We start from the raw sequence: 28,000 nt of genomic DNA, 5'->3' as shown, positions 1-28,000 counted from the left end.
TGACTTTATGATGAGCTTTATGGTTTCCAAACCACTTCAAGTCCATTATTTCCTCTGATTTTTACAGTTGTTTTTTTTTTTTTTTGCTTTTTAAAAAATATGGAATGCTTCATGAATTTGCGTGTCATCCTTGCGCAGGGACCATACTAATCTTCTCTGTATTGTTCCAATTTTAGTATATGTGCTGCTGAAGCGAGCACTACAGCGGTTCTTTTTTAGAGAAGGAACCATGATCCTCTTTAAATCTCCCGGATGAAAAGGCAAATGACTCACATATATCATAACTGATTTGCCCAGGGCCACACTGGAGATGGCAAAGCTGGGGTTTGGACCCAGGTTCCTCTGAGTGCAGTTCCTAGGACCTGTGCTCAGAGGCACTTCATGCTGTCCCCTCACCTCTGAGCAGGAGCCCCTGCCTTGGGGGAGGTGCCCATTCTCCCGTCTTTTCTTCCCCTCCCCCTCCCACAACCTCATGCCCTGGGAATAGCACAGATGCGGTAGGTGACTGGGGAGAGGGTCAGGCCCACCCTGAACTTGAGGCTCAGCTTCTCATTGTCTGGAGGCCTGAAGGTGAATTTTTGTAAAAGGGAAGTAAAGAAAATGAACAGCTCAGTCCTGGCTAGCTGCTCTCCAAGGCACGCCCGCTTTCCTGCAAGACAAAAGCGTAAAAGGAGTTACCTTCCTGGTGGTGTCTGTGCCCAGCAAGGACTGAGATCTTCTACCATGTCTGGCAAAGCCCGAGCCTGGGGCGGGCCTGCTGGGCCTGGGGCTTTATGGACGCGGCTTATTTGATCAGAACCACCTGGGTTCCCCCAAGCCCAGAAAGCATCAATCCACAATCACACACTCCAGAGCCTTCAGGGGGCAGGCAGGTGAGGCACAGGTGTGAAGGTTCAGGGTGTAGATGGAGGAAGGGCGGGGCCTGGGTTGACTAGAAAGTGGCATTCAGCCTAAAGACTTTCCAAAATCCATTAGCAAACAAAAAACACAAGTGCAGACAAAACCCAAAAGTCTGTGTTAAGGTTTTCAATTCTTAAAACTGTTGCAAAGTATAAGCAAGTCAATGTCAGAGTAAGGTTTCTCAAGTGTAAGGCATCTTTTCCTTGTGTCAGGCTTTCCTCCTTAATGGCTGGGACTCTCCTTGCCATGGCTCCTCCTGCAGGACAGACCCCCCTCTCATCAGGCTGTGCTCTGACCCCCACTCTAGGTCTCTGTTGCCCCCTCCCCTTCCTGAGTGCTCTTCTCGCCCCACTTGGGCTACAACACCCCACACTGGTCTCTACCTCCATCTCTCTTGTGTGGGTCTGAATAACTTCCTTTCTCCATAATGATACATTTTCATTGCAGAAAGGAAAAAGAATTGTGAAATGTATAAACACAATGAAAGAAGTCTTTATTCCCACAATCCCGACCAAACTCTTGCTAATGTGTTGACATATTTCCTCACTGTCTTTGTAAGGATTCTCCTGCACACAGTCACTGGAACTATTCTCTGTAATTAATTCTATGTTGACTGTGTTACTATTTCCCATGTAATGAAATATTCTTGGAAACTCATTAATATATGCATGCCTCCATTTTGTCCTCTGCCTATAATGAGATTAGAAAATAAAATTATTAAATATCAGCAAAAGTGTTTAATCACTTGAAATATCCTTCAGAATGATCATTTTTATATAATTTTGTGCCTGTTTTCCAGCGGCATGCTTGTTACCACATCTGTTCCCCCCTCCTGATCTCTTTACCCATCACAAATAGAAAAGTGAAGAAATCTGTCAAAATGGCACCAAATCCACTTTATTATAAATACCCAAGTTTCTCATAGACAAATCTAGATATCATGACACAACTGGACCCAGAGGTTCAATAACCAGGGTTAAAGTGAGGCTTCCGTCAGTAACTAGCTCTGATCTATGAGTAACCTTTTATTCTCACATAGCTAAAATTGTCCACTAGTGAAACATGTCATATCGTTTCTCTGCTAACTACACTATATGGCTGAGCAGGACTCCCAGTAAGACAGCAGCTATGAATTTGCTTGTATAAAAGCATGAAAGTAAGGATTACTGTCAAAGCTTCAGCCTGGATTACAGCAAACATGGATCATCTCCTTGGTGCTTCCACTGTCTGGGCATCACTGATGAAATAGATCAAGTAACGTTACTCATTTATTAGTAAAATGAGAGAATTGACCTAGGGTTTAGGGGAAAACTTCTTTCTCAGCTTGTACCTTTACACTGGAACATAGACAGTTATTATTTTTTTTTCTGCTTCATTCTTTTTCATCTACTCAGGGCTGAATGCTCAACATAACTGGTGCTCGAGAAATATCTATAGAATTAAAGAATTGGGAAATTTCTTGGAACAATTTCTGCAACATACCTAACTCAGTACATGAACTATATGAACAATTTTTCTCACTCATTTTACAATGTATTGGATTAACACACCCTCTGGCTCTGGCTGGCTTGGAAACATGAGAGTTTTCACCACATCCTCTTTTGTACCCTTCAAATTGTTCACCATGTAAATGTATTAACCAGACTCTTAACGTGTCATCATAATTTAGAAAGGAAAAAAAGGACCTCTTCAGGGGGCACTTGTATAGGGAAATCCCACCTAGTTAAGCCTGTGGCACTTGGAGTCAGTCCTGATGCCCATAATGAAGAGCAAGCAGCCCCTTTCCTTGTCCCAACCCATCCAATTCTTATAAATTGGCTCTAGTTCTGTGTGAGTAGGTGGCCCTTAAAAAAACTTGAGCCATTTAAAAATTCTATAAAGATGGCAAATGTCCAACTTTCCTTCTGGGCAACAAGAAGAGTCTGAACTTCTGTCCCCAGTGTTCTGGGGTCCAAAACAACATGAAGCTGAAATCTCCACCAGAGTGAGGCAAGGGCTCAGGAAGTAAGGGCATGGTGATGCCCTGCCCAGGGAATCCTGGGAGCAACCAATAGCAAGAGGGAGCCAGGCTGGGCAGGGCTAGCCTGAGACCTTCCAACTGAAGCAAAGACCCACAAGGAGAAGAGTGGGGAAGGACTGAGACAGGGACTCCCACATTCTTATTTATTGCAACTTACCAATTGAGAAAGGCAAAAAGGCTTCTCTTTTCTTAAACTTTCCATTCTCCAGAAAGTGCTCTGGATTGAACGTGTCTGGGGTGGCCCACTCTGCAGGGTCCCTGTGCAGGGCAGTCAAGTTGGTCAGGACCATGGTCCCCTGGAAAAGACAGCAAAGACTCAGGCAAGGTTTGATTCATACAGCACCCCTGTGGGGAGGTGCCAGCATCTCCTCAGCTCCCACACCAAGGCTCATGAATTCCCTCAACTTCCCCAACCCATCATCCTCAGAGCCCAAGCCCTAGGACCCTGCTCTACGCCATGCACAGCCTACCATGATGGACTGGAATTGGCTGCTGAGAATGTTACCAGGGAGGTGTGACTACTCTTCCCTGCAGGTGGATCTCTATAGGGACCTGTCAGTGCAGAACTTGTAGAGAATGTGTATGCACCAAAGAGAGAATAATGTGACAGTGGCCAGTCAATTCTGTACCAAAATCAACTTAGCTGCTCAGGGAATCAGAAAGTATGGCCGCTCTTCCAAGGTATACAGTGTCTCCTATGTCTTTGTCTTCTCCCATTTTCTTCACTCCAATGTCTGGTACAGTCCACAGAAGGTTTAAAAATAGATTTCCTTGCCTAAGGAAAGGAACAAGTACCCTCCCAGGGTCATAGCAAGAAATCCAGGAGTCCCCCTTATTGCTTCCTTTTCCCTCACACTGCCTTCATCCAACCCTTCAGCAAGGCTTGTCAATTTCACTTTAAATTTCTCTTGATTCTGTCACCTCCATTTATGTCCACCACTGCCACCTTGGTCTAGGCAACCAGTTTGGTTATCCCTACTTCTGTAATGGCTCCCTAACTATGTCCTGTGTCTTCTCTTTCTCCTTCCAATGTGCTTCACATGCTAAAGCAGAGTGAGATTTAAATAAGATTTAATCATGTCACAGGCATCCACTCACCACACCTTGAACTGACAGGTATCTTTCAATAAATCCCATCTCTCTTAGACAAATGGTGCATCACCTGAGCCCTGAGCCTCTCCTTTTGCTTTCACTCCTCCTTCAGGGAACTTCTTAAGTTTCTCAAACATGTCATGTATTCCCGCTAATTTCCATGCTTTTTAAAAATGCTATTCAACTTGCCTGGAATGTTCTTCCTTCCTACTTTGTCAAGAAGTTAACTTTTAATCCTCCTTTGATCCTCAGCTCAAACATCACTTTCTTTTGGAAGCCTTCTCTGCTCCATCCTGCTTTCACTCCCCATTCCAGCCAGCCTGCATCTTTAGAGTAGCCAGAGGTTTTTTTTCCCCCTTAGGCTGTTATGATGCTTTGTAGTCATCAATTTGCATGATTATTTTCCTCACTGTTGCTTCCCCAGACCTGAATATTTTAAGTGCTTAATGAATGATTGGTGAATTAATAAAGAATAATAACTGTTATTGTGAGAACTTTCTATACTATATACTATGTTAAATGTTTTACATGCATGACCTCACTTTACATCCACCTTTTTTTTCTTTTGTGTCTTCTTATTGCCACACCCATGGCATATGGAAGTTTCCAGGCTAGGAATCAATTTGGAGCTGCAGCTACTGGCCTGCACCATAGCCACAGCAACACCAGACCTGAGCTGCATCTGCAACCTACACCACAGTTCAAGGCAACGCTGGATCCTTAACCCACCGAGTGAGGCCAGGGATCAAACCTGCATCCTCATGGATACCAGTCAAGTTCATTACCACTGAGCCACAATGGGAACTCCACTTCCACATTTGATGTAGGTTTAAATGCATTTTTTTGTGTGTGTGTGTAAAGTATTTGAATCTCTGAGAGGTTGAATAAAGTGCCAAGCATCAAATGGTGGGAAGAGGTAGAACCATGACTTGTACGGCTCCTAGCCTCTGCAGCATATAGTCCATGAGAAATCTCAGCTCCAAGCATGATTATTCAAGTCAACATAAAATAATCAGTGGTAGAACAAGTCTGTTGATCTGGGCTGTTATCCTGTAGCTAAGTGAATTCTTACAAAAAAATGCAAAGAGCACCTGTGAAATAATTTCTACCCCAGATTTCACCAATAGGATGGTCAATCAGGAGGAAAATAGTGAATGCAATAGTTTTAGAAATAGGTGCTTTTCCTGACTCTGCAGGGATGGTGATTGAGAAGTGTCCAATGAGGAAGCTCCTCTGATTCTGCTTCTTGAGATCATTCCCAGCATAATATACATAGAGGGACTGAGGCATACTGTAGTGGATCCACGATGGCCCACCATAAGGCCGTAAAGCCATCAGCCGATTTTTCAACAGAATCTCTGCAAGCCAGAAGGGAGTGGCATGATATATTTAAAGTGATGAAATGGAAAAACCTAAAATTGGAATACTCTACCCAGAAAAGCACTCATCTAGACTCAGTGGAGAAATTTAAATCAAAAGCTTTAAAGACAGGCAAAATCTAAGAGAATTCAGCACCACCAAACCAGCATTACAATAAATGCTAAAGGAACCTCTCTAGGTGGAAAATAAAAGGCCACACTAGGAACAAGAAAATTATAAATGGTAATAATCATCAGTAAAGGCAAATATAAAATAAAAGCAGGAAATCATCCACACACAAATAGGACATCAAAACCAGCAATCATGAGGAGAGGCGAGTACAAATGCATATACTGAAAACACATTTAAAATTAAGAGACCAGCAATGTGAAACAATTTTGTTTATCTATAGCATGCCATATAAAAACCTCTTAGGAATCACAAACCAAAAATATACACACATTAAAAAGAAAAAGCAATCCAAATACAACACTAAAGATAGTCATCAAATCACGAGAAAGGAGGGCAAAAGAGGAAGGGAAGAAAAAAGTCCTACAGTAAGAAATCCAAAACAATTAAGAAAATAGCAATAAGCCCATACACATATTCACAGTTATCCTGAATGTGACTGGATTAAACGGTCCAACCAAAAGACATAAACTGACTGAATGGATACAAAAACAAGACTTGCACATATGCTGTCTACCAGACACCTACTCAGATCTAGGTATACATACAGACTGAAAGTGAGGGAATGAAAGAAGGCATTACATGAAAATGGAAATCAAGAGAAAGCTGGAGTAGCAAGATTCATATCAGACAGATTAAACTTTAAAGTTTGTTAAAAGAAACAAAGGCACTTCATAATAATCAAATGATTAATCCAAGAAGAACATATAACAATTATAAATATATGCATCCAACATAGGAGCACCTCAACAGATAAAGCAAATTCTAAAATCTGTAAAAGGAGAAACCAACAGTATCACAATAATAGTGAGAGACTTTGACACCCCATTTATATCAATGGACAGATCACCCAGACAGAAAATCAATAACAAAACACAAGCCTTTCTCAACAGGAAAAAAACCCAACAACCTAATTGAAAAGTGGGCAGAAGACCTGAATAGACATTTCTCCAAAGTAGATATGCAGATGGCCAATAGGCACATGAAAAAATGCTCAATATTATTAAAGAAATGCAAATCAAAACTACAATGAGGTACCACCTCACACCAGTCAGAATGGCCATCATTAACAAGTCAACAAATTGGAGTCCCCGTCATGTCTCAGAAGTTAACAAACCCAACTAGTAACCATGAGGTTGCAGGTTCGATCCCTGGCTTTGCTTAGTGGGTTAAGGATCCAGCGTTGCCATGAGCTGTGGTGTAGATCACAGACGTGGCTCAGATCCCACACTGCTGTTGCTGTGGCATAGGCCGGCAGCTACAGCTTCAGTTTGACCCCTAGCCTGGGAACCTCCATGTGCCGCAGGTACAGCTCTAAAAAAAAGACGAAAGGAAAAAAAAAAAACAAAAAAGCAAAATACAAGTTAGCAAATAAAAAATGCTGGAGAGGGTGTGGAGAAAAGGGAACCCACCTTCACTGTTGGTGGGAATGTAAATTGGTACAACCACTGTGGAAAACAGTATGGAAGTACCTCATAAAACTAAATATAGAAATATCATATGACCCAGCAATCCCACTCCTGAACATATATGCAGACAAAAGCTTCACTGAAAAAGATACATGCACCCCTATGTTCACAATAGCCAAGACATGGAAACAACCTAAATGTCCATCAACAGATGAATGGATTAAGAAGATGTGATACATATATACAATGGAATACTACTCAGCCATAAAAGAGAACAAAATAATGTCATTTGCAGCAACATGGATGGAACTAGAGACTCTTATACTAAGTGAAGTAAGTCAGAAAGAGAAAGACAAATGCCATATGATATCACTCACATCCAGAATCTAATATACAGCACAAATGAACCTATATACAAAAATGAAATGAACTCATGGACTTGGAGAACAGACTTGTGGTTGCCAAGGGGGAGGGGGAGGCAGTGGGATGGACTGGGAGTTTGGGGTTAGTAGATGCAAACTATTGCATTTAGAGTGGATAAGCAATGAGACCCTGCTGTATAGCACAGGGAACTATATCTAATCACTTGGGTTTTGTTGTTGTTGTTATTGTTTTTAGGGCTGCATCCATGGCATATAGAGGTTTCCAGGCTAGGGGTCAAATTGGAGCTGTAGCTGCCAGCCTACCACACAGCTACAGCAATGCAGGATTCGAGCCGTGTCTGCGACCTACATCACAGCTGGTGACAATGCCAGATCCTTAACCCACCGAGCAATGCCAGGGATCGAACCTGGGTCCTCATGGATGCTAGTCAGATTTGTTAACCACTGAGCCTTGACGGGAACTCACTGTCTAATCACTTGTGATGGAACAAGATGGAGGATAATGTGAGAAAAAGAACGTATATATGTATGTATGACTGGGTCACTTTGCTGTACAGCAGAAATGAACAGAACACTGTAAATCAACTATCAACTATAATAGAAAAAAATAGGAGTTCCCGTCGTGGCGCAGTGGTTAACAAATCCGACTAGGAACCATGAGGTTGCGGGTTTGGTCCCCGCCCTTGCTCAGTGGGTTAAGGATCCAGCGTTGCTGTGAGCTGTGGTGTAGGTTGCAGACGCGGCTTGGATCCTGCGTTGCTGTGACTCTGGCATAGGCCAGTGGCTACAGCTCCGATTCGACCCCTAGCCTGGGAACCTCCATACGCCGCGGGAGCGGCCCAAGAAATAGCAAACACACACACACACACACACACACACACAAAAGAAAAAAATAAAAATCTTAAAAAAAGCCTTAAATAGCACATTAGACCAGATAGAATTAATTGATTTTCATAGAACATTCCATCCAAAAGCAGCAGAATGCACACCCTTCTAAAGTGCATCTGGAACATTCTCCAGGATAGATCACATCTTGGGCCACATTTCAAGCCTCAGAAAATTTAAGAAAATTGAAATCACATCAAGCATCTTTTCTAAACACAATGCTAGGAGACTAAAAATCAACTACAAGGAAAAAACCTGTAAAAAACACAAACACTGGAGGCTAAATAATATGCTACTAAATGACCAATGAATCACTAAAAAACCCAAAAAGTTCTTAAAGAAAAATGACAATGAAAACATGACAATCCAAAACCTATGGGACACAGTAAAAGCAGTTCTAAGAGAGAAGTTTTAAAATTTTTTAGGTGTTGGCTGCACCTGCGGTATGCATAAGTCATGGGGCCAGGGATAGAACCTGATTCACAATAGTGACTGGAGTTATAGCAGTGACAAAATTGGATTCCTCATCTGTTGAGCAACCAGGGGACTCTGTAAGAGGGAAGTTTGTAGCAACATAAGATTACCTCAGGAAACAAGACAGTCTCTTCAATAACTGGTGCTGTGCAAATTGGACAGCTACATGTATAATAATGAAATTAGAACATTGTCTTACACCATACACAAAAATAAACTCAAAACGGATTGAATATCTAATCGCACAAAAAAAGATGAGCCTGGGAATCAAAAAGGGTCTGCTTGTGGAACCCAACTTCTGTGATTTTTTAGCTGAGAGAAATTATGTAAGATTAATAACTCCCTGAGCCTTGGCTTTGAAAATTACAATGTGGGAATAATAGGATATTCTGAGGACTGATCAAGACATTTTGAAAGAGCCTGTATGGTCCATGGTGCATAATCACTGCTTAATAAGCACTAGTCCCTTTCTCTCCTGCTCTGATACTTAGTACTGCTCAGGCTTGGCTTGGTTTCCCTTGTAAGATGATAGTCCCATCATGGGCTTTAAGTCAGAGCTGAAAGGACACTTGTGAGGATATTATGTTAAAATCTCCAGCATTAATGTGATGTTTGTTCACATGGACTCAAATCCCCCTTCATATTTAAATATTCTATAATCCCAGGACTGTGAAGCAGAATTGTCCAAATAAAATCCAGCAGGTACACAGTCCTGTGGAAAGCTCTCCAAAGGCAAAGAAAAGACCTCATGGCAGAGTCTGACTGAGGATTACTGCCTGCTGTATCACCAGGAAGATTCACAATGCACCTCACGCAGTAAAAATACCGAGCAACCTCACAGCTAAGAAAAGCCAGGCTTTGCCTAAACATCTTTGACCCAGGAATTCGCCTTCTCCTCCATAACACCTATTAAGATCTAGCTGAAGTAATGTTGGAAAATCACATATAAAAAAACAAAACTAGTATTATATTAAGTATACTATCTATCTCCCCATTTCGATGATTCCCGAGGACAAGAATACATGTCACCTTTCCAGTTAAGATCCCTACCATTTTAAAAGTATAAACTTGGAGATCTGAGGCTGCAAGTAGGACCCTAATTACCTTGGGTAGGTGGTATCCAGCCAGAGTGGTATCCTCTGCCACCTCCCTAGGCACATTCAGGGGGATGATGTTGCCCATTCTCTGCACCTCGTGGATGACAGCGTTGGTGTAGGGCATGGACTCTCGAGCTGCTGTGCTTGGCTGCTGCGATTGGCCAAGCACCCTGTCAATCTCAGCTTGGACTTTCTCTGGAAAAGCAGAGGAGGTTCCATTACTCTATTAGTCCATAACTCTCCTTGAGCCTGGTTAGGCTAAGGAATAGAATAACCAGGATTATGATGGCTAAAGTTATAGTAGGCTCTATAGACTGTAGCTTCTCAAGGATGATGTGAGGGGAAAGTGGGCCCTGGTTTAACACATCTGGTGAAAATTCTTTCTCTACAACATTCCTGCTGCAAATTACTAAAACTCTTTGAGCTTCAGTTTTGTTTTCTTATTAGTGAGGATAAATCAACTTTTATCTTTAGGATGTTTTGATATTTACATGAATTAAGTTACAAGAGCGTCCAACACATGAAAAAAAGGTCTGCTAATTGTTCCCTAATATCTCTTTTCCTTTTTTTTTACATAATAAAGATTGCTGTATATCTGTTTGCTCAGCTAAAGACCATATTTTCCAGATTTCATATGCAAGTAGAATGGAGCTCTTTCCTGGAACTCACCACAATATCAATGGACTTCACTGCTGCCCCCATGGACTCTGCTTTCCTGAGGACAGGGAACTGTTATATGTTGTTATGTGGACCCATAAAAATCCTGATAGAAAAACTGAAGAAGGTGCCTGGTCTCAAGTCCACCTGGCCCTGTGACTGCCTACCTATCTCCCTATCCTACCAAGATAGCCTCTGGCCCCACCTTCGGGGAAGTGGGTTCCAGAGGCCCCATCCTGACCTGGCCCAGGCCCACCCACTGATGTGCTCACCTTGGATTTCAGGATACAGGGCCATGTACAGCAGACCCCAGCGCAGCGTGGTTGACGTTGTCTCAGTTCCAGCAAAGAAGAGGTCCAGGGTGGTAAAGATAAGGTTTTCTTCCTGGAAACTTGAAGCAGCATTGCCCTTATGCTAGAAAGTACAGTGATAATGGCTTATTCAGAAATTTTTCTGGTTGTCATAACACACAGGGCGGGGGGGTGGGGGGCCATTCCTAGAGAGAATGTGGAAGGAGAGACCCCAGGAGAAATGATTTTCCCTTTGGCCATTTCAGGAGGCAAAGGCTCATTACTGCAATTTCATTAGCATCTCCTGCTGGAAGCTTTTGATATCTTTGGTGGGTGAACATCAAGACAATTTTTTTTATACCTATAATTTGGACAATCTGTATGCTAGAAAAACAGCCTTGGGTTCCAATATTATCCACATCATTGACTATCTTCATGACTTAAAAAGTTACCAAGCTCTGTGTTGGTAACTACCCCCTTCAGATGGCATTGTGAATTACTTGAGATGGAAAAGGTAGTATCAAATGCTTTACTGATACCAGAAGGAATAAACTGAATTCCTCTAAAGTGAAACAACTCTCACATCTCCCCATTAATCTTTCTGTTTCTAGGTTAAACGTCTCTGATCCCAATAGCCATTTCTCATGGCACTGCAGCATTTCTAGCACCTTCCTCCAGAAGTTTCAATGCATCCAATTCCTCTGCATGTGGTCCCCACCTGCACACCTTACAGCAAGTGATGTCTCTTCTTTAGAGAAGTCAATGCTTCTATTAATGTTATGCCAATAAGGTGAAATAAGAGAGCAGATGGAACAATATCCACATTTCTGTCTACTCCAGGTGAAGGAACAAATGGTCTGATGGGTCAGACATGATGACTCTGAGGCAGTGACGGGTATGAACCAGAGAGGTTACTATGGTAAAGGCAAAACATTCAATTTGGCATTTTTCCTGCTTCTTTCATATCATACAGGAAAGTGGATGATATGAGGATGAGGAAGGAAAAGTCCCTCCCATTCGAGGGTAAACTCTGGCATCTGATTCAGTTTTACTTCTGTTCTTCCCTGGGGAGCTGGGGGAGGGGGTAGGAAACTGGGCACAGGTCCGAGTGATAATGAAATATTACTTGTATTTCCTTTTGTGTAAAGCTCTTTCAGACATGGGTAGAGGTAGACAATAAACTATGAAAAGGCAGTGTTTGGGCTTTCCCAAGACCTCTAGCAAAATACTATGAAAGCTTTACCTATGTTTTTAATTGTCTCATCAATTCTGAGTTAATGTCATTCCTATACCATATGAAATATTGCCTCTATTTTTACTCCCCTGTGCTGGGCTGAAAAGTGAGCCACAAAGATGTCCACATCCTGATCTCCAGAGCCTGGGAATACTTTATGGCAGAAAGGATATAATTATATATAATTAAGTTGATGTAATTATGTTAAGCATCTTGATATGGGAAGATTGTCCTGGATAATTCCTTATCTGTAATTATGTTAAGCATCTTGATATCGGAAGATTGTCCTGGATAATTCCTTATAATGTCTTCTCTTATAAAGACTCTTCTGATTAAATTGCCCCAATTTAATCAATTTAAGGTCATAAAGAGAAGATGCGAGGATGGTGGCAGAGATGATGATACATGACGGCTTTGGAGATGGAGTAAGGGGCCGTGAGTCAAGGAGTGCAGGCTGCCTCTAGCAGCTGAAATATCAATCAATAGGTTCTCCCCTAGAGCCTCCAGGAGTGGCAGCCCTGCCAACACCTCGGCGCCAGCCCAGTGACACTGTTTCAGACTTTTGATCTCCAGAATTACAAGAGAATGAATGTGTGTTGTTTTAGGCCTCCCAAGTTTGTGGTAATTTGTTATAGCAGCAATATAAAGTAAGAGTACCCTCATTTGTTCTTGAAGGACTAATTTCAGGAAACAACTCTGGCTTCCTCACCTTTTCTATTTCCTGGAGGTAAGCGTCAATGAAATCTCTTGCTTCAGCAGGATTCCAATCTCTCTTGTGGTTTTCAATCACACAGGCAACAAATATTTGCAATTTCTCCCAGTTACTGAAGAGGGTTTGGTGGGGTCCAGGGAGGAATTTCATTATTCGTGGAAACATATTGTAGAGCTGATTGAGAAAAACAAAACGAATCACAGAGACAAGGTGGTTCTAGTTTTCCACTTTTGAAGACAAGGAAACCATCTTCTTTATTTCTTGTCTTTGCTGACACTTAACATTTGGAGTTGCCCTTGACTCTTGTTCTCTCTCTCAACCCTCTTTTCAACCCCTTGGCAAAGCATTTCCACACTCCATCAAAGATACAACCAGTTTCAGACCTCTTCTCACCATTCCACCTGCTTTGTCATCCTTGTACAATCCACCAATGTTTCTCACCCGGATGCTGTAAAGCCTCCCACAGTTTTCCTGATTCTATCCCTGACACCCTTCCCAGACTATTGTCCACTGAGCTGCCAGGGGGATCATTTAACAATTTAATCACTCCCGGCCATCTCACACTCTCTTCCTCTTTCCAATCCAGTTCCATGGGTCTCTGTGGTCACATCAAGGATGTTCATAGTTAGGCCTTTGCATTTGCTGTTCCTTCCATCAAAAGCCTGTCTTGCTCTATCATCCTGTAATCAGCAGCACTTCTGGTACCCTCTTTCTATTTCCATTCCTACTATACTATAATCTCCATGTAGGAAGACATTTTTAATAAAGTCAATTCTGAGTATATTTTCTCAAATAATATCTGGTAGACAATAGATCACATAATATTAGGGAAAACTGTCTAGTCTTAAAATGATAACAGATATGGATTTGAATATTAGACTTGCTGCTTTCTGGCTATGTCTTTGGTAATAATGATTATTATGATGATTATGTGTTTTTTTCAGTATTTAACTTGCTCCCAATGGGGCCTCAGGTAATTTTTATGATCAAATGACATGAGATCCACACAGCACTTAACACAAAGCCAGTGACCACCATGTAAATTTGCTTACACATTCCTATTGGCTACTTCCATATCAAGGTGCTTAATTTCATCTTTAGAGGATTGTTGTAAAAATTAACTGAGTAAAGTATGTGCAGTTGTCCATCCAAAGTGCCTGGTCTATTTTGGGTCTCTAAGAAATGCTTCTTTAACCTGCCTCACTGCCCCATTCGACCTTCCCAGGAATTTGTTTTCCCTGAGAACAGTAGGCTGGGTACCCAATTAACTCTCATGATTTCCTGGGTTCTGTCCTAGCAGGAGGGAGTAAAACAGAATTAATGAGTTGGGGACTACCACAAAGTGAGACTATGGAAGGCTATTCAAAAATAACATTGATAATACTCATAATAGCTCACACTCATTATGCCTCTTTAATGTGCCAGGAATCATGCAAACTGCTCTATCAGTTTTGGTGTGATGGGTCCCTAAAGCTCCAGGCAATGCTGCTTGTCAGGAATAAATACAAATAAATCTGCTTTTAGGTGCAAGAGGGTTTATCTCAACACCTGGGGTTGATTTTCCCCTCAAAATGTCTTTCAAATTCAGAAAAGTGGGTGAGAGACCAAGAAGCTGAGCAGAGTTTTTGACAAACTAAGAGGTCTAGCAGGACAAAAGTGGAGGCCGGGACCCACCAAGGATGGGGTGAAATGTGAATTCCTTAAATTCATACCCTACGTGGTTGTTAATATCAAGTATTGATGAGCGTGTAACTCTTGCAACCACTTGGGAAAATTTTAAGTATTTTTATGTTCAGGTTTGTCTATTGATGTATTTAGGCTGCACCTGTGGCATATGGAAGTTCCCAGAACAGGGGTTGAATTGGAGATGCAGCTGCAGGCCTAAGCCACAGATACAGCAGTGCTGTATCTTGGCCTCATCTGCAACCTATGCTATAGCTTGTGGTAACGCTGGATCCTTAACCCACTGAGTGAGGCCAGGGATTGAACCCAAATCCTCATGGATACTAGTTGCGTTCTTAACCAGCTAAGCCGCAATAGGAACTCCTGCCTTCAGGTTTACGTGGAAAAGAAACGAATGGATGTGTCCACACGAAGGATGGGACAAGAATGTTCATGGCAGTTTTATTCATAACATCCCCAAACTGGAAATATCCTAAGTGTCCATCACAGAGAATCAAATAACAAAGAGAGATCTAGTCATACACGAGAAATTACCTAAAATAAAATAGGGCAACTAACATATGAATCTCTAAACAATGTGCCAAACGAGAGTCAGGCACAGAGGGTACTTCTGAGGGAGGATGGAGATGGTGGGCTAGGGAGACACAGGGAGAGGAGGGACTCAAAGGTGAGAGGGTGCTTCTTAAAGAAAACAACATAAGTGCATAGGTGCGTGTAAAGTGAAGTTTTGTACTTTACATGAACGTAAGAAATGTTCTTTGTCTATAGGAAATATTTGAAATATTATAAAAAACATTAAAGTCAACAGATTGATTTCAAATAAGTATGTGTTGAAGTCGATTACAAAAGCTTACATTTCAACTAAAAAAGAAAAAAAAAAAAAGAAGTCCCCATCTGTGTCTGACATCAGCCCATCACCTTTATCCAGGATAGGAGGTGAAAACCGCCTCACCTGGACCTGCACTGATGTGTGCTGACATGTGACTTCATCCAACAGCCTCAGCAGCTCCTGGAACTGATCATCCTGGTAGTCAAACCGCTTCCCAAATGTGATGGAGCAAATGATGTTGGAAACTGCATTGTTGATTTTGAAGTGAGGGTTGAAAGGCTGTCCTGGAGGCAGAGGAAAAGATGGACCCTTCAGATGGCTTGTTTCTATTTCTTCTCAGAGACCCCTCTACATGATATATGACATATCAAGTTCAGAACCACCTCTGAGACTGTGGCCCCTGCATCCTATTTAGGGTCTGACACACAGCAAGTCCTCAGTCAATGCCTAGGAAGTCAAACTGATGGCCAGCATTTAAAATCATCAATATGCTCCATATCCATCTTCTTGTGCATAATTCTCAAGCTCCATGAGGGAAGGTCATGGTTAACTCTGCTCTCTTATCCCTGCAGTGCCCTATGCTGTGCTGGATGCAGGACAGGCACATAGGTGATTATTGGGCACCTGGTTAGTGAATGAAAGAACCACAGATCCCAGCACCTGTCCTATGACATGCTCACCGTTCTCCTCTCCTATTGCCTGGATGAGGTACTGAGCCTCTTCCTGAATGCGTTCCTCTAAGCTCTTCTTTCCTAAACCAAAATTCCTCAGTGTTGTCAGGGCGAACCTTCTTTGCTCCTTCCATATCTGGCCATTGGACATGATTAGTCCTGGAAAAAAGAAAGTCAACATTATGAAAAGAAATCCAACAGGACCCATGGGGGACATGTATCAAATGGACTCTGGGAGAAGGGCATTAAAGCACTTGCAAACCATTCAGAGAAATAATCCCAAAGCAGTGAATATAATGGCTAGCATTACTGATTGCTTTCAAAGCCAGGAACATTGCATTTTTAATGCATTATGTAATTTAGTACTCACAAAACTTCTCTGAGAGGTTTTTACTCATTACTGACACCTTCCTACCCCCAATTTTGTTGAGAAAAATAAGGCACAAGGGAAAAAATAAACTCTGCAAGGTCACAGTGTTAGTAAGCAATTGAATCAGCATTCAAATTCAAGTCTGCCTGAGTCCAAAGCTATGCTGTGATCTAAGTATAGCATTATATAGTATAGTATGACCTTATTTGTCACCTAAGTATATATAACTATTTGTTATATACTAATAAAGTTATGTACTAAGAATGCATTCATGGATTAGACAAATTCCATACTTACAAGGAGGCAAGTGTTTAAGCTGGACCTTAAAAGATAAGTGAATGACCCAAGCAACTAAGAAAGTGTAACAATCTATACTGACAAAACAACAGAGGGGAAAATTGAAATGGCCCTTCCTGCTATCCAATTAAGGGTTCTTTTTTTTTTTGTCTTTTGTTGTTGTTATTGTTGTTGTTGTTGCTATTTCTTGGGCCGCTCCTGCGGCACATGGAGGTTCCCAGGCTAGGGGTTGAATTGGAGCTGTAGCCACCGGCCTACGCCAGAGCCACAGCAACGCGGGATCCGAGCTGCATCTGCAACCTACACCACAGCTCAAGGCAACGCCGGATCGTTAACCCACTGAGCAAGCACAGGGACTGAACCCGCAACCTCATGGTTCCTAGTCGGATTCGTTAACCACTGCGCCACGACGGGAACTCCCCCTTTTTTTTTTTTTAGATTAGACTATAGTTGATTTACAGTGTTGTATCCATTTCTGCTGTACAGCACAGTGGCCCAACCATACATATATATTCATTCCTTTTCTTGTACCGTCTTCCATCATGCTCTACCCCTTAAAACTGGACATAGTTCCCCATGCTATACAGTAGGACTCCACTGCCCATTCATTCCAAATGGAATACTAACCCCAGACTCTCCATCCATCCCATTTCCTCACTCATCCCCAATGGCAAACACAGCCTGCTCTTCCAGTTCATGACATGTTTTGTAGATAGGATCATTTGTGCCATATTTTAGATTTCATATATAAATGATATCATATGGTATTTGTCTTTCTCTTTCTGACTTACTTCACTCAATATGAGAGTCTCTAGTTGCATCCATGTTGCTGCATGTTCACCACAGCACTATTCACAATAGCCAAGACATGGAAACAACCTAAATGTCCATTGACAGATGAATGGATTAAGAAGATATGGTATATGTATACAATTGAATACTACTCAGCCACAGAAAAGGAGAAAATAATGTCATTTGCAGGATACTTCTTAATCTCATCTTGATATGGGAATGGCATGAGACACTCTTCCATGGTGTTCACGACACAATTCTCCAATTTTCCTCCTAATTCTCTGACCACAAAGAACTTCCCATATCTTTTGTGATCTTGTCTGCTTTTATCAAATTCTGAAATGATGAAGTTCTTCAAGATTAGGTCTGAAGCCTCTTCTCTACTTACCCCATCCTCCATTTCTAGGAAAATTTCATCATCTCCTAAAATTTTAAATGACATCTACCAATAGTGAACATTGATTTCTGTTCTCGGCTCCAGACATATGTTCAAGAGTCTGCTTGACTTTCCTGGCTTAAAAGTCAGCATATCCTTGACAGAATTCATGATTTGTTCCATTAAACTCCCCACGCAAGCCAGCCAACACCTTGTCTTCTTCCAAGTGCTCCTTGTTTCCTTTACCCACACATTTAAGCATCTGCTTTAAATCCACGTATCTTCATGGCCAGACCATGGTCTAACCTACTCTACTATCATTTCCTGCCACCTCCCTAGTTGAAGAGACCATCTTCTCTAAACTAAAATGCTGCAATAATCTCTAGGTCTCTTTATTCCATTCTTGACATTGCAGCTGAGATAAGTCTTTGAAATGTACCATGTAAATATGATGATTCCTTTCTCTACTTACACCATTCAAGAGTTTCCATTGTTATTAGGATAAAAAGGAACACCCTTAACAAGAACTTTCATGAACTATTCCTGGCCAACCTTAGCCATTATCTCCATTTAATCACTGTGCTTGTAACATTGGTCACCTTTAAATTCCTCAGTTTCGGTCCTTCTTCCCACTTTATTTTTATTTTATTTTTTATTTTTGCCACACCCACAGCATGCAGAAGTTCCTGGCCCAGGGATCCAGCCTACACCACAGCAGGGACCCTAGCCACAGCAATGACAATGTCAGATTCTTAACCCTTTAAGCCACCAGGGAACTCCAGAGACTTTTCATATTCTATTCCCTCTGCCTGAATGCTTCTTCGGTTTATTAAAATGTCACTTACTTATATTAGCTTTTACTGATTAGGTGCCCCTAATAGGTGTACCCTGCCCTTATCTTCATAACATTAAGGCCTAAAATTACTAGTGTGATTGATACTGTTTTCCTGAATGAATGAAATGTAAAGCTCAGAAAAATAAAGATTTTGTCTCTTCTACTCGCAGTGATAGCACTGGTGTCTAGCACAGGCTTCATATGGCAGATGGCATATGGCAATACATTGGATGAAGAGTTAATGGACAAAAACATTTCAAAGGGAAATTGAGAAAAACATGGCGCTTTTGTCAAAGAATTGATTTGGCTTTTTCATTTAGATTTTTAAATGTGTGTATATTTAATGACCATTTTAAGTATTTATGTCAAACTGTTGAAACATTGCCTGGAAGACTCAAGACACCTAGTGGGGCACAGCCTTAATAACAAAGCATAAGGAACCAGAGGCAGGAGGGGTCATACAATCAGCAGGAAGAAGCATCCATTTTCCTAGAGTGAGAGATTTGAAAGGAAAGCAGAAAGAGAGATTGAAAATGCATTGCCTCTTCTTCTGCTTAAAAACACATCATGTCATTGGGTGATGTGGATACTTGTTTATCAAATATCCAGAGCAAGTTCATGCAGCTGACACAGCTTCTCCCAAATCCTTGACATCAGTGCTAATCCTGCCAGAGCCTTGAACAGGGAAATGCCAGCACTCAGTTTCCTTTAGGGGCAGGAGTTTTGTGATGGGCCTGGCCCCAGGGAGTGCCAGAGAATTATAGTCGCAATGGCAGCTTTCACAGACCACAGGATATCAAACATACGCATCTTCCATTAGTCCAGAGACTTACCATTTTTCTTAAAGACACGTTCTTGGGTAGGGATCATGGGGCGGTTTGCAAAGTGTTGGTCTTGATGGACAAAGGCTTCTTTGATTAAGGGCAATCCAGTTATAACAACTGAAGAAAATACACTGGAATCCAGGCTAATAATATCCCCATATTTCTTCACAAACTGAAAAACAGTAAATAATTAAATATGCAGATATCTGTGTATCTCGGAATGGAGGGTGTGTGTAACTGGGGAGGCTTGTATTGAGGGGAGCCTGTGTGTGCATGTTTGTGTGTGTGTGTGTGTGTGTGTGTGTGTGTGTGTTTGTGCATCTCATCTGAAGGGAATGTTCCTTATTTCCATTTTCCTCCTCTCAACTAGACTTGAGTTGGACCCACTACAGGACTTGGACATTCCTCATAAACGTCTATTCATATGTTTAATCTCCTCAAATTGAAGATTCCCCATGTGTCCTAGGAACCAGGCATAAAGCTATCACTATAATCAAATCAACAGGATCTCTAACCTTAAGCATCTTGGAGTCAAGTGAAGGCAGTGCATTTCAGTACATGGGACTCACCAGCAAAGGCTGGGATGTGTTGAGTGAATGTCTGGTGGAGGGAGCATGGACTTGTTAGTAAATCACATCTGTTTGACCAGAAGAGAATGTCCCTTTCCTCAACATGTTCTAGGTGACAGAAAATCACCACTGGGCTGGTCCAGGCATGGAGATGAGCACATAAGCTCCATAGCCATGTGCACATCTTAACTCAATAGTTGAAGCTCTGAGCTCTTAGAACAGTTGTTTCACTCGTTTTCAGCCTTAGCTCCCCAGCTATAAACTCAGAAACCTTTTTCTCCCTCAAAGCTCTCTGTGAGGAAGAAATTGAGAGCAGCAATGTGAAAGGCACTTTGTTTTCTGGTACCTGGCAGAGAGCCACTTGAGGGTCTGGGGAATGAATGGCCCCTGTGTGCAAAGTGACATGGGTGCACTTGCTTACGATGACAGAGAGGACAGAGCACAGGATGACGTGTGAGAGAGGCTCTCGTGATCACAGACAACCACATGCACCGGGTGCCATGACAAGCACCTTTCGTGTTGTATCTCATTTAACTTCACAACTACCTAAGGTAGTAATAATTTTCTTCCACTTTCATAATGAAAATGAATCATAGCAGAAGGAGCTTAGCCAAGGTGACAAAGCTGTTGGGTATTGGAGGTAAAATGGCAGGTATTATATAAGATTTCAAGACAAAACCATGAAACTGAGATAGAGCTAGGACCTTAGAGTTTAGTGGATGTGAGAGAATGAAAGTGAGAATGTGAAAGAGGGGGTGGGGAGAAGAAGAGGGAGGAGGAAAGTTAGAGTGTGTGGGTGTGTCAGGAGGGTACACAATGGGCAGGTATGTGCAAGGATGGCTTAAAGTGCAGTAAATGGCCCTCAATCAAAATCTCTCTGACTTATTTATTTAAGAGACGAATCTATGTCGACCCTGCCGCTGCCTTTGGTCTGCAAGGCTGTGTCTAGCTGCAGGCCATAGTATCAAACAAAACGTCTAACTTCTGCCAGTGTCTGTGGGCCCTCCTCCCCAACCTCCCAGCACTTATGTTCTCCACGTCACTCTGAGGTCCCTGGACTATGTCACCCCATCAGAGCAAATCCCATGGATCTAGTCTCATTCCACCATTCTGCTCCCACAGTAAAGACTGAGCCTGAACTCACTGTCCTTTTGGAGCCGAGACCTCCGTCAACGTTTGTTATGAGCACAGTATGTCCTGTCTTATTAGAAAAGGCAGAGACATGATTCCAATGCAAGCTGGTTGGCCTCTAAAGTACACATCTTTGTTGTAAGAAATGAGTCTGAATACATCAAGATTTTAAATTTCATCTTGCTGAAAGCCTAGATGAAATTCTAAGGTTTTACAAAAATAATTTCATAACTAATGCAGAATAAGCAATAATGTTTTTTTTTTAGGAACTGCTGAAAATCTCAGATTAAGCTAAATGACTCCTAACTGACCATGTACACAACTCAGAATCAGCTTGTCCTTGGAAGGAAGTGAGCATGCCATTAGCATTTACTGAAATGAAATCCTTCAGAGTTTTATCTGTCAACCCTCTGCTCATGTATATTTCTAGTCTAAGTGAACTGGATAAACACTTTCATATGATCAACTATGTGAACGTGGGTAGGTCTCATGACCTCCTGCAGCCCTGTTACCAATGACGGTGATGTCCACCTATTCTTAAGTGCCAGTCACTGTGCCAACTGCTTACATGGAGGTAAATGGATGGCCCACAGTCATCTCAGAAGACTTTACAAGATAGAGAATAATTTCAATGCAGGACAACAAACTAGTCTTTCTAAAAAATAAATAATGTAAGGGAAAAAAGGAGGTTAAAAGTAAGGTGGTTCAGGAGGCTAAAACAGGCTTAAAATCAAAAATGAAAATAGAAAAATAAAGAGAAAAAGGTTAAAATAGTAGCAATTTTGAGCAATAAAAGGCAAATACAAGTAATAGAAGACAGGAAACAATATTAAGGACAAAAATATCAAATGTAATATTAAGCACTTAATAAAGTAAAGCAAAATGAATATTTAGAATAAAAAGATAGAAAGCTGAGAGTGAGACAAGAGATTGAACCAGGAGACATAAAGTTGAGGGAGATTCTATTTGATCTCAGTTCTTAAACTCAAAAACCAATTGAGCAAAGACACAAAAGGAGAAAAAGGAGAAAAGGCAGAGTGAACCATTTCTTACCCCACTAGCGATTGGTGAGAGGGTCTATTCCTCTGATCACTCAGTAGCACTGAGCAATGTGTGTGTGTGTAGTGGGGGAGTCAAACACAATGGGGGATAAGATTCTCTCTCTCACTCACTAAATTATATATTAAAATATTGTCTCAATGTGTCTGTATTTCTTTTGTAATTAAAAGCTGTTTCTATCCAATAAAGCTCACACAAAAAGAAACCTAAGGGCATTTGAAATAAAGCTTGCTAAGTAATTTGTGCACTTTTTGACTCATAGAATCCTTTGAAAATCCAGCCTCTGTCATGGATCTGCTCTCCAGGAAAATCCTGTACCATGAATACAGTTTGCAAACATCCAGTTTCAAGGGTTCACTAGTGCCCTGGGGCCCACAGACTTCTGTTAAGACTCCTGGTTTCACAGGAGTTCCTGGAGTTATACCAGGTTTCTGAGAACAGTCTGTGGAAATCAAATTCTAGTTCAAACCAATAAGTTTTTATGAAATGCTTCAGAGTTGTCAGGCACCTTCTGACTTTGCTCTAAGTGGGGGCAATACCCAGATCAATATGTGTGGTGTTTTCCTAATATGTCAAAGTCTCTTGGGAGAGGCTGACTACAGAAAAATTAACACATACCAGAAGATGATATATGTTTTTAATGCTGGAGCAAGGGGCATGAAACTACTGAAAGAAAAGGTTAATTTCCACACCTGATATGGGATAAAAGTTTTAAAAGGAGATGGTATTTGGGCCAGATCCTAAGTGAAGGTCAGGGTGCCAGCAAAGGACATATATCATGAAGGCAAAGACTTTTTAGTATGTGTAAGTAGCATGTACGACTGCACAGACAGGAAAATGTGGGCTTTCAGGAACAAGTGAGCTCTCCTGTCTAACTAAAGAAAAGAGTCATTAAAGAGCACATGAATCTTGTAGTGGGTCAGGTCTAGATGCTAGGGGTACAGGTCCTTAAGTTTAAAATGCTTGCAATCTAATGGGGCATATACATAGGTAATTGATTCGTATCATCATTCTTAACAGTAAATTATTAAATGGGAGAAAGTCAGAAAGCATATAAGGACCAGGGACCATGATAGTCTTCTAGAAAATATAGCTCTGAGTAGGGAGATGGGAGACAAGGTTGGCAGGGTAATGTGAGCTGGAACAAGGATGTCAGTGAAATATTTTGGATGTTGTTTTATTTGCAATTAGAAATTTGAATAGGTGGAGTTCCCATTGTGGCTCAGTGGTAAGGAACCCAACTAGTATCCATGAGGACATTTGATCCCTGGCCTCGTTCAGTGGGTTAAGGATCTGGTGTTGCCCTGAGCTTGGTGTAGGTTGTAAATGCAGCTCAGATCCCGTGTTGCTGTGTCTGTGGCTTTGATTTGACTTCCTGCCTGGGAACCTCCATATGCCATGGGTGCAGCCCTAAAAAACAAAAGAAAGAAAACTCAATAGGAGAAGTAATTTAATGAGTGCTTAAGGATTTAATTTTGAAGTCATACAAATCTGTATTAAGTTTCTGCTTGTTACTATCTGATTTTTGGTCAAGTTATTTAACTTCCTTGTGTCTCAGTTTCCAAATCTATAAAACAGATATTACTAGATCTCATCTTTGGGTTTGTGTGATAAATAACCACAATACTAAAAGTAATAATCACTTTAGTATTATAAATCAACTTGGAAGTGTATTTTAGCAAAAGAATACTCTGGTAAGATAGGATAAAGGAAGGGAGGGGAAGTAGCCAGAGAGTGGATTGATGGAGCCCTGGAGTCGGGCCAGATAAGTGACGCCTGGTGTGCAACCAACCACTGGCTTCCCTTGAGTTTATTAATCTAAACTTTTGAAGAAAGGGTGAGAGTGGTAGATATAGAAATAAGCATCAACCATGTGCTAGGCACCCTGGCAGTAAACTGATATTGATGGACTTACTTGATGCTTATAATACTATACAATGTATTCCTTGTTTTCAGAAAAAGAGGCACAGAGATTCGTGCATAGCTGGTGGGCATAAAGTTGGGCTTTCTCTACTAAGTCTGTATGTCTCATCCTTAAATGAAAGCATGAAGATATTCTCTGCCTCTCTTCCGAGTGATAGAGCTCCCTAAGGATTAGCTGACCACATGAATTCCCAATCAGAAACCACATTTCCCAGCTTCTCTAGGTGTGGCCAAAGAGATGTGAGTACTGGAGATGTGTACATCTTCTAGGTCATGTCCCTAAAGGAAAATTGCTTCTCACTGCCTGAACCCTTCACCTTTCCGTGGACCAGAACTCGCACATGGTGGTGTTGCAGGACCAGAGAAACAAGATAGAAGGAACTGGAGTTTCTGGATGATCTTGCGGTACAAAGCAGCCCTCCCGTCCTCATCTCCCTGCCTACATCTGAACTCACTTGTGAGAGAGAGACACCACTGCATCTTGGGGTCTTTTTTGTTGCAAGCAGCTCAATGAATAGCCTCACTAATATATCTACCTATGCTATCTTCCATTTCCTCAACATAGTCCAATAAGATTTTCTCTTATTTACATAAATGCTCCTCTAATAAGCCATATAGCTATGGCAGAGAAAAAATATAAAATGGGGGAAAATTAAATGAGGTTTCCATAATGCCATACAAACAGGCGAGTTTCCTTACTGCCCTCTTACTGTGTTTTAGCTCATGTCATTTTCCATACTTAAAAATCTCTTGTCCCCTTTACTCCATGGAGCCACTTGCCCACCATTCTTTTCAAGTTTACTCAAATTTACTTCAACATTCCTTGGAGGTTATCCCCAGGGTTTCCCATTCACAGTGATCCCACCTAATATCATCTTATTTGGTTACCAAAATATCACACCACACATTTCATCACACAATGCCTTGTACTGTGCCTGCCCCATGATAAGCAATTCATAAATATCTGTTGAATAAACAAATCCCTGAATAAATCAATTTTGCTGTGACGGTATCATGAAAAGTCAGGTAGTGTAAGTAGAGACTTAGGTGGGAGTCAGATAGTGCTGGATTCAAGTCCTTGCTTGGCCATTATCAATTTTGAATAACAGGTGAATCACTTGACAGTTTTCAGTTAGCTTCCTCAGCATTAAAATGGAAACAACATAAGAGTGCCTTGTGGCAGAGTGGGTTAAGGTTCCTGTGTCACCGCATCAGCTCAGGTTGCTGCTGCAGGTTCAATCCCTAGCGTGGGAACTTCCACATGCTGCGGGCATGGCCAAGAGAAAAAAACCTGGAAAGAATGTCAGATGATACAATAAGCTATGTATACATGGCATGTAAACTCTACAGCATGTACATAACAAACAATACAAAGAGATGTACTCAAAAACACTACAGATAAATTAAAATGAAATTCTCAAAAAATGCTAAGTGACCCACAAAAAGACAGGAAATGAGAAATAGAGGAATAAAAAAGAAAGTGAGACACAGAAAACAAATAGCAAAATGGCAGATTTAAGTGTTATATCGACAATTACATTAAAGATCTAAGTTCACCAATTAAAATATAGAGATGGGCAGAATAAAAAAATGAGCCACCTATATACTATCAACAAGAAACTTATTTCAAATCTAACCATATAAATAGGTTAAAAGTGCAAGAATAAAGAAGCATATACTCTGCTGATACTAATCAAATGACAGCTAGCGTGGCAATAGCATATCAGCTAAAGTTCAGACAAAGAATATGATCAGAGATAAAGAGGGGTATTACATAATAATTAAAGAGGCAATTCACCGAGATGACATAACCATTTTAATATGTATGTACTAAGTAAAAGAGCTGCCAAATACATAAAGGAAAACTAATAGAACCGATTAGAGACATAGACAAACCTGTAATTATAGTTGGAGACTTCAACATGCCTCTTTTAGTAATTGGTAGACTTAGGAGATAAAAAGTGAACAAGGGTACAGAAGGGCTAAACATAACAATCACCTAATAAGATCCAGCTGACATATCATATAGAATACTCCACTCATTATCAACAGAATATACATTCTTTTCAAGTATGTAATGGGACTGTATCTTAGGTCATAAAACCAACCTTATGTGTTTTTTTCAAAATTGAAATCACACAAAGTATGTCCTCTGACCACAATGGACTCAATCTGGAAATCATTAACAGAAAAAAAAAAAGAGGAAAGTCTCCCTATACTTGGAAATTAAACAACACTTTTTTTAAACAAAGGTACAGGTTTAAGAGCCTAGCTTTAAAATTCTATGGACTAATCCTGTCACTGAGTGGTATCAATTGGGTGCTTCTCCCAGAATGTGAAAAAACCTTCTCCAACTTGAATTTATATCATGGGCTTTTGTTCAAAGTGTTCCAGGCATTTTTAGGGAAAGGGGAACTACTACTTGTTGAGCACCCGCTATAAGCTATATTAATATTGAAGTTTCACTCTTTTATCTAATGTTTACAACTATCTATCACCATGCAGTCTGTTAGCAAGGCATCTGTGCTGAGAAGCAGGGAAGCAGCTGAAGAGTCTTAAGAAAATGTTGGATGTTGGAGGGAATTTTAAGGACCTCAGAGTAGCCACTGTTAGGGAGTCCTGATGGGAGATGATTATAAAGAAATAAAAAGAGGCTACAAGAAGGGTGCCTAGTGGTTCCCTACCTGCTATGAACTCTGGGAAGAAGCAGGAAGCACTAAGAAAGTCTAAGCAGAGGAAGGATGTTTAAACATGATGAGATCGAGGAGACTGAGGATCCTTGTGGTGCTCAGTCCTTGTGGTGATGGGAGGAATTCAGCTGAATAAAGATAATTTAGGTAGTAGTATCACCACTTTACACATGGGAAATGGAGCCTCAGAGAGGGAAAGTATAGCACCCCCCCCAAGGATAATAATATTTTAAATAACAAGGCGATCATACCATGAATAGGATATTCTGCTCATAAGTAACAAGACGTTTGGGTTATTTCCATGTCTTGGCTATTGTGAACAGTGCTGCAAATGAACCTTTCCACAGAAAAGAAAATCATGGACTTGGAGAATAGACTTGTGGTTGCTGAGGCGGAGAGGGAGGGAGCTGGGTGGATTGGGAGCTTGGGGTTAATGGATGCAAACTATTGCCTTTGGAATGGATTAGCAATGAGATCCTGCTGTTCAGCACTGGGAACTATGTCTGGTCATTTATGATGGTGCATGATAATATGAGAAAAAAGAATGTATACATGTATGTGTAACTGGGTCACCATGCTGTACGGTAAAAAAACCCCAAAAAACTGTATTGAGGAAATAACAATTAAAAAAAAGTAACAGGACGCACAATTAAATGTCTTGACATATCGTTTCTGCCACATTTAAATGGTAAACAGTTAACAACGTTTCACCCCTAGAAAAGGGAGGTGGAATCACGTCAGTTGACGGTGAGGAGAACCAGGCTCAAAGCCGGGTGGACCCGGGTTCCAGCTTTAGCGTCAGAGCTCCCCTCCCCCCCCAAGTCCTCTCGCCCTGGGTACCCGGAATGGCCCTCGTTCTTCAAATCAGGGTCAGGACGCGGCCAGCCACCTTTGCTCTCTCCTACCCGCTGAAGTGCCAGGTGTCCCTTCTCAACGTCCAGATGGAAGAAGTTGCCTACGAAAGGCAGGCGCGGGGGCCCAGGCGGGTAGTTCTTTGGGCTCCGCCTTTTGAGGAAATCGGCAAAGAGGAGAAAGGCGACGGCACCCAGCAGGAGAGTGCTGGGACGGAGAGCGGTCCAGAGAGCCTCAGCCAGGGAGTCCAAGGCCGGGGTCATGGCTGCGAAATCTCCAGCAATTCTGCGGTTTGAGCCAAAGATGGTCCAGGCTTGTCTGACTGCACTCCTAACACCGCCCACTTTGCCAGCTCCGCTACCAGACCCCAATCCTGGCCGGGTTCTCAGGCCCCGCCC

The 28,000-nt window shown here is 41.5% G+C and overlaps 1 protein-coding gene and 1 non-coding gene across 2 annotated transcripts; both read right to left on the bottom strand.

Moving 5' to 3' along the window:
* On the bottom strand, nucleotides 1-27,987 carry LOC125132061 (cytochrome P450 2J2-like). The gene is made up of 9 exons (XM_047788864.1): nucleotides 27,656-27,987; nucleotides 19,388-19,550; nucleotides 15,894-16,043; nucleotides 15,337-15,497; nucleotides 12,699-12,875; nucleotides 10,738-10,879; nucleotides 9,816-10,003; nucleotides 3,078-3,216; nucleotides 1-649 (listed from the first exon to the last, which is right to left on the bottom strand). Exons 1-9 carry the CDS (start codon nucleotides 27,863-27,865, stop codon nucleotides 471-473), a joined length of 1,509 nt encoding a protein of 502 aa, XP_047644820.1. The 5' UTR covers nucleotides 27,866-27,987; the 3' UTR covers nucleotides 1-470.
* LOC125134852 (U6 spliceosomal RNA) lies at nucleotides 94-200 on the bottom strand. The gene has a single exon (XR_007136839.1). It is a non-coding gene; the product is annotated as a U6 spliceosomal RNA (small nuclear RNA).
* Nucleotides 27,988-28,000: the final 13 nt, after the last annotated feature.

This window comes from Phacochoerus africanus, chromosome 8 (assembly GCF_016906955.1).
Source record: "Phacochoerus africanus isolate WHEZ1 chromosome 8, ROS_Pafr_v1, whole genome shotgun sequence".
Taxonomy (NCBI): domain Eukaryota; kingdom Metazoa; phylum Chordata; class Mammalia; order Artiodactyla; family Suidae; genus Phacochoerus; species Phacochoerus africanus.
Note: the sequence above shows the minus strand (reverse complement) of the source record. Positions and strands in the feature narration are given on the sequence as shown.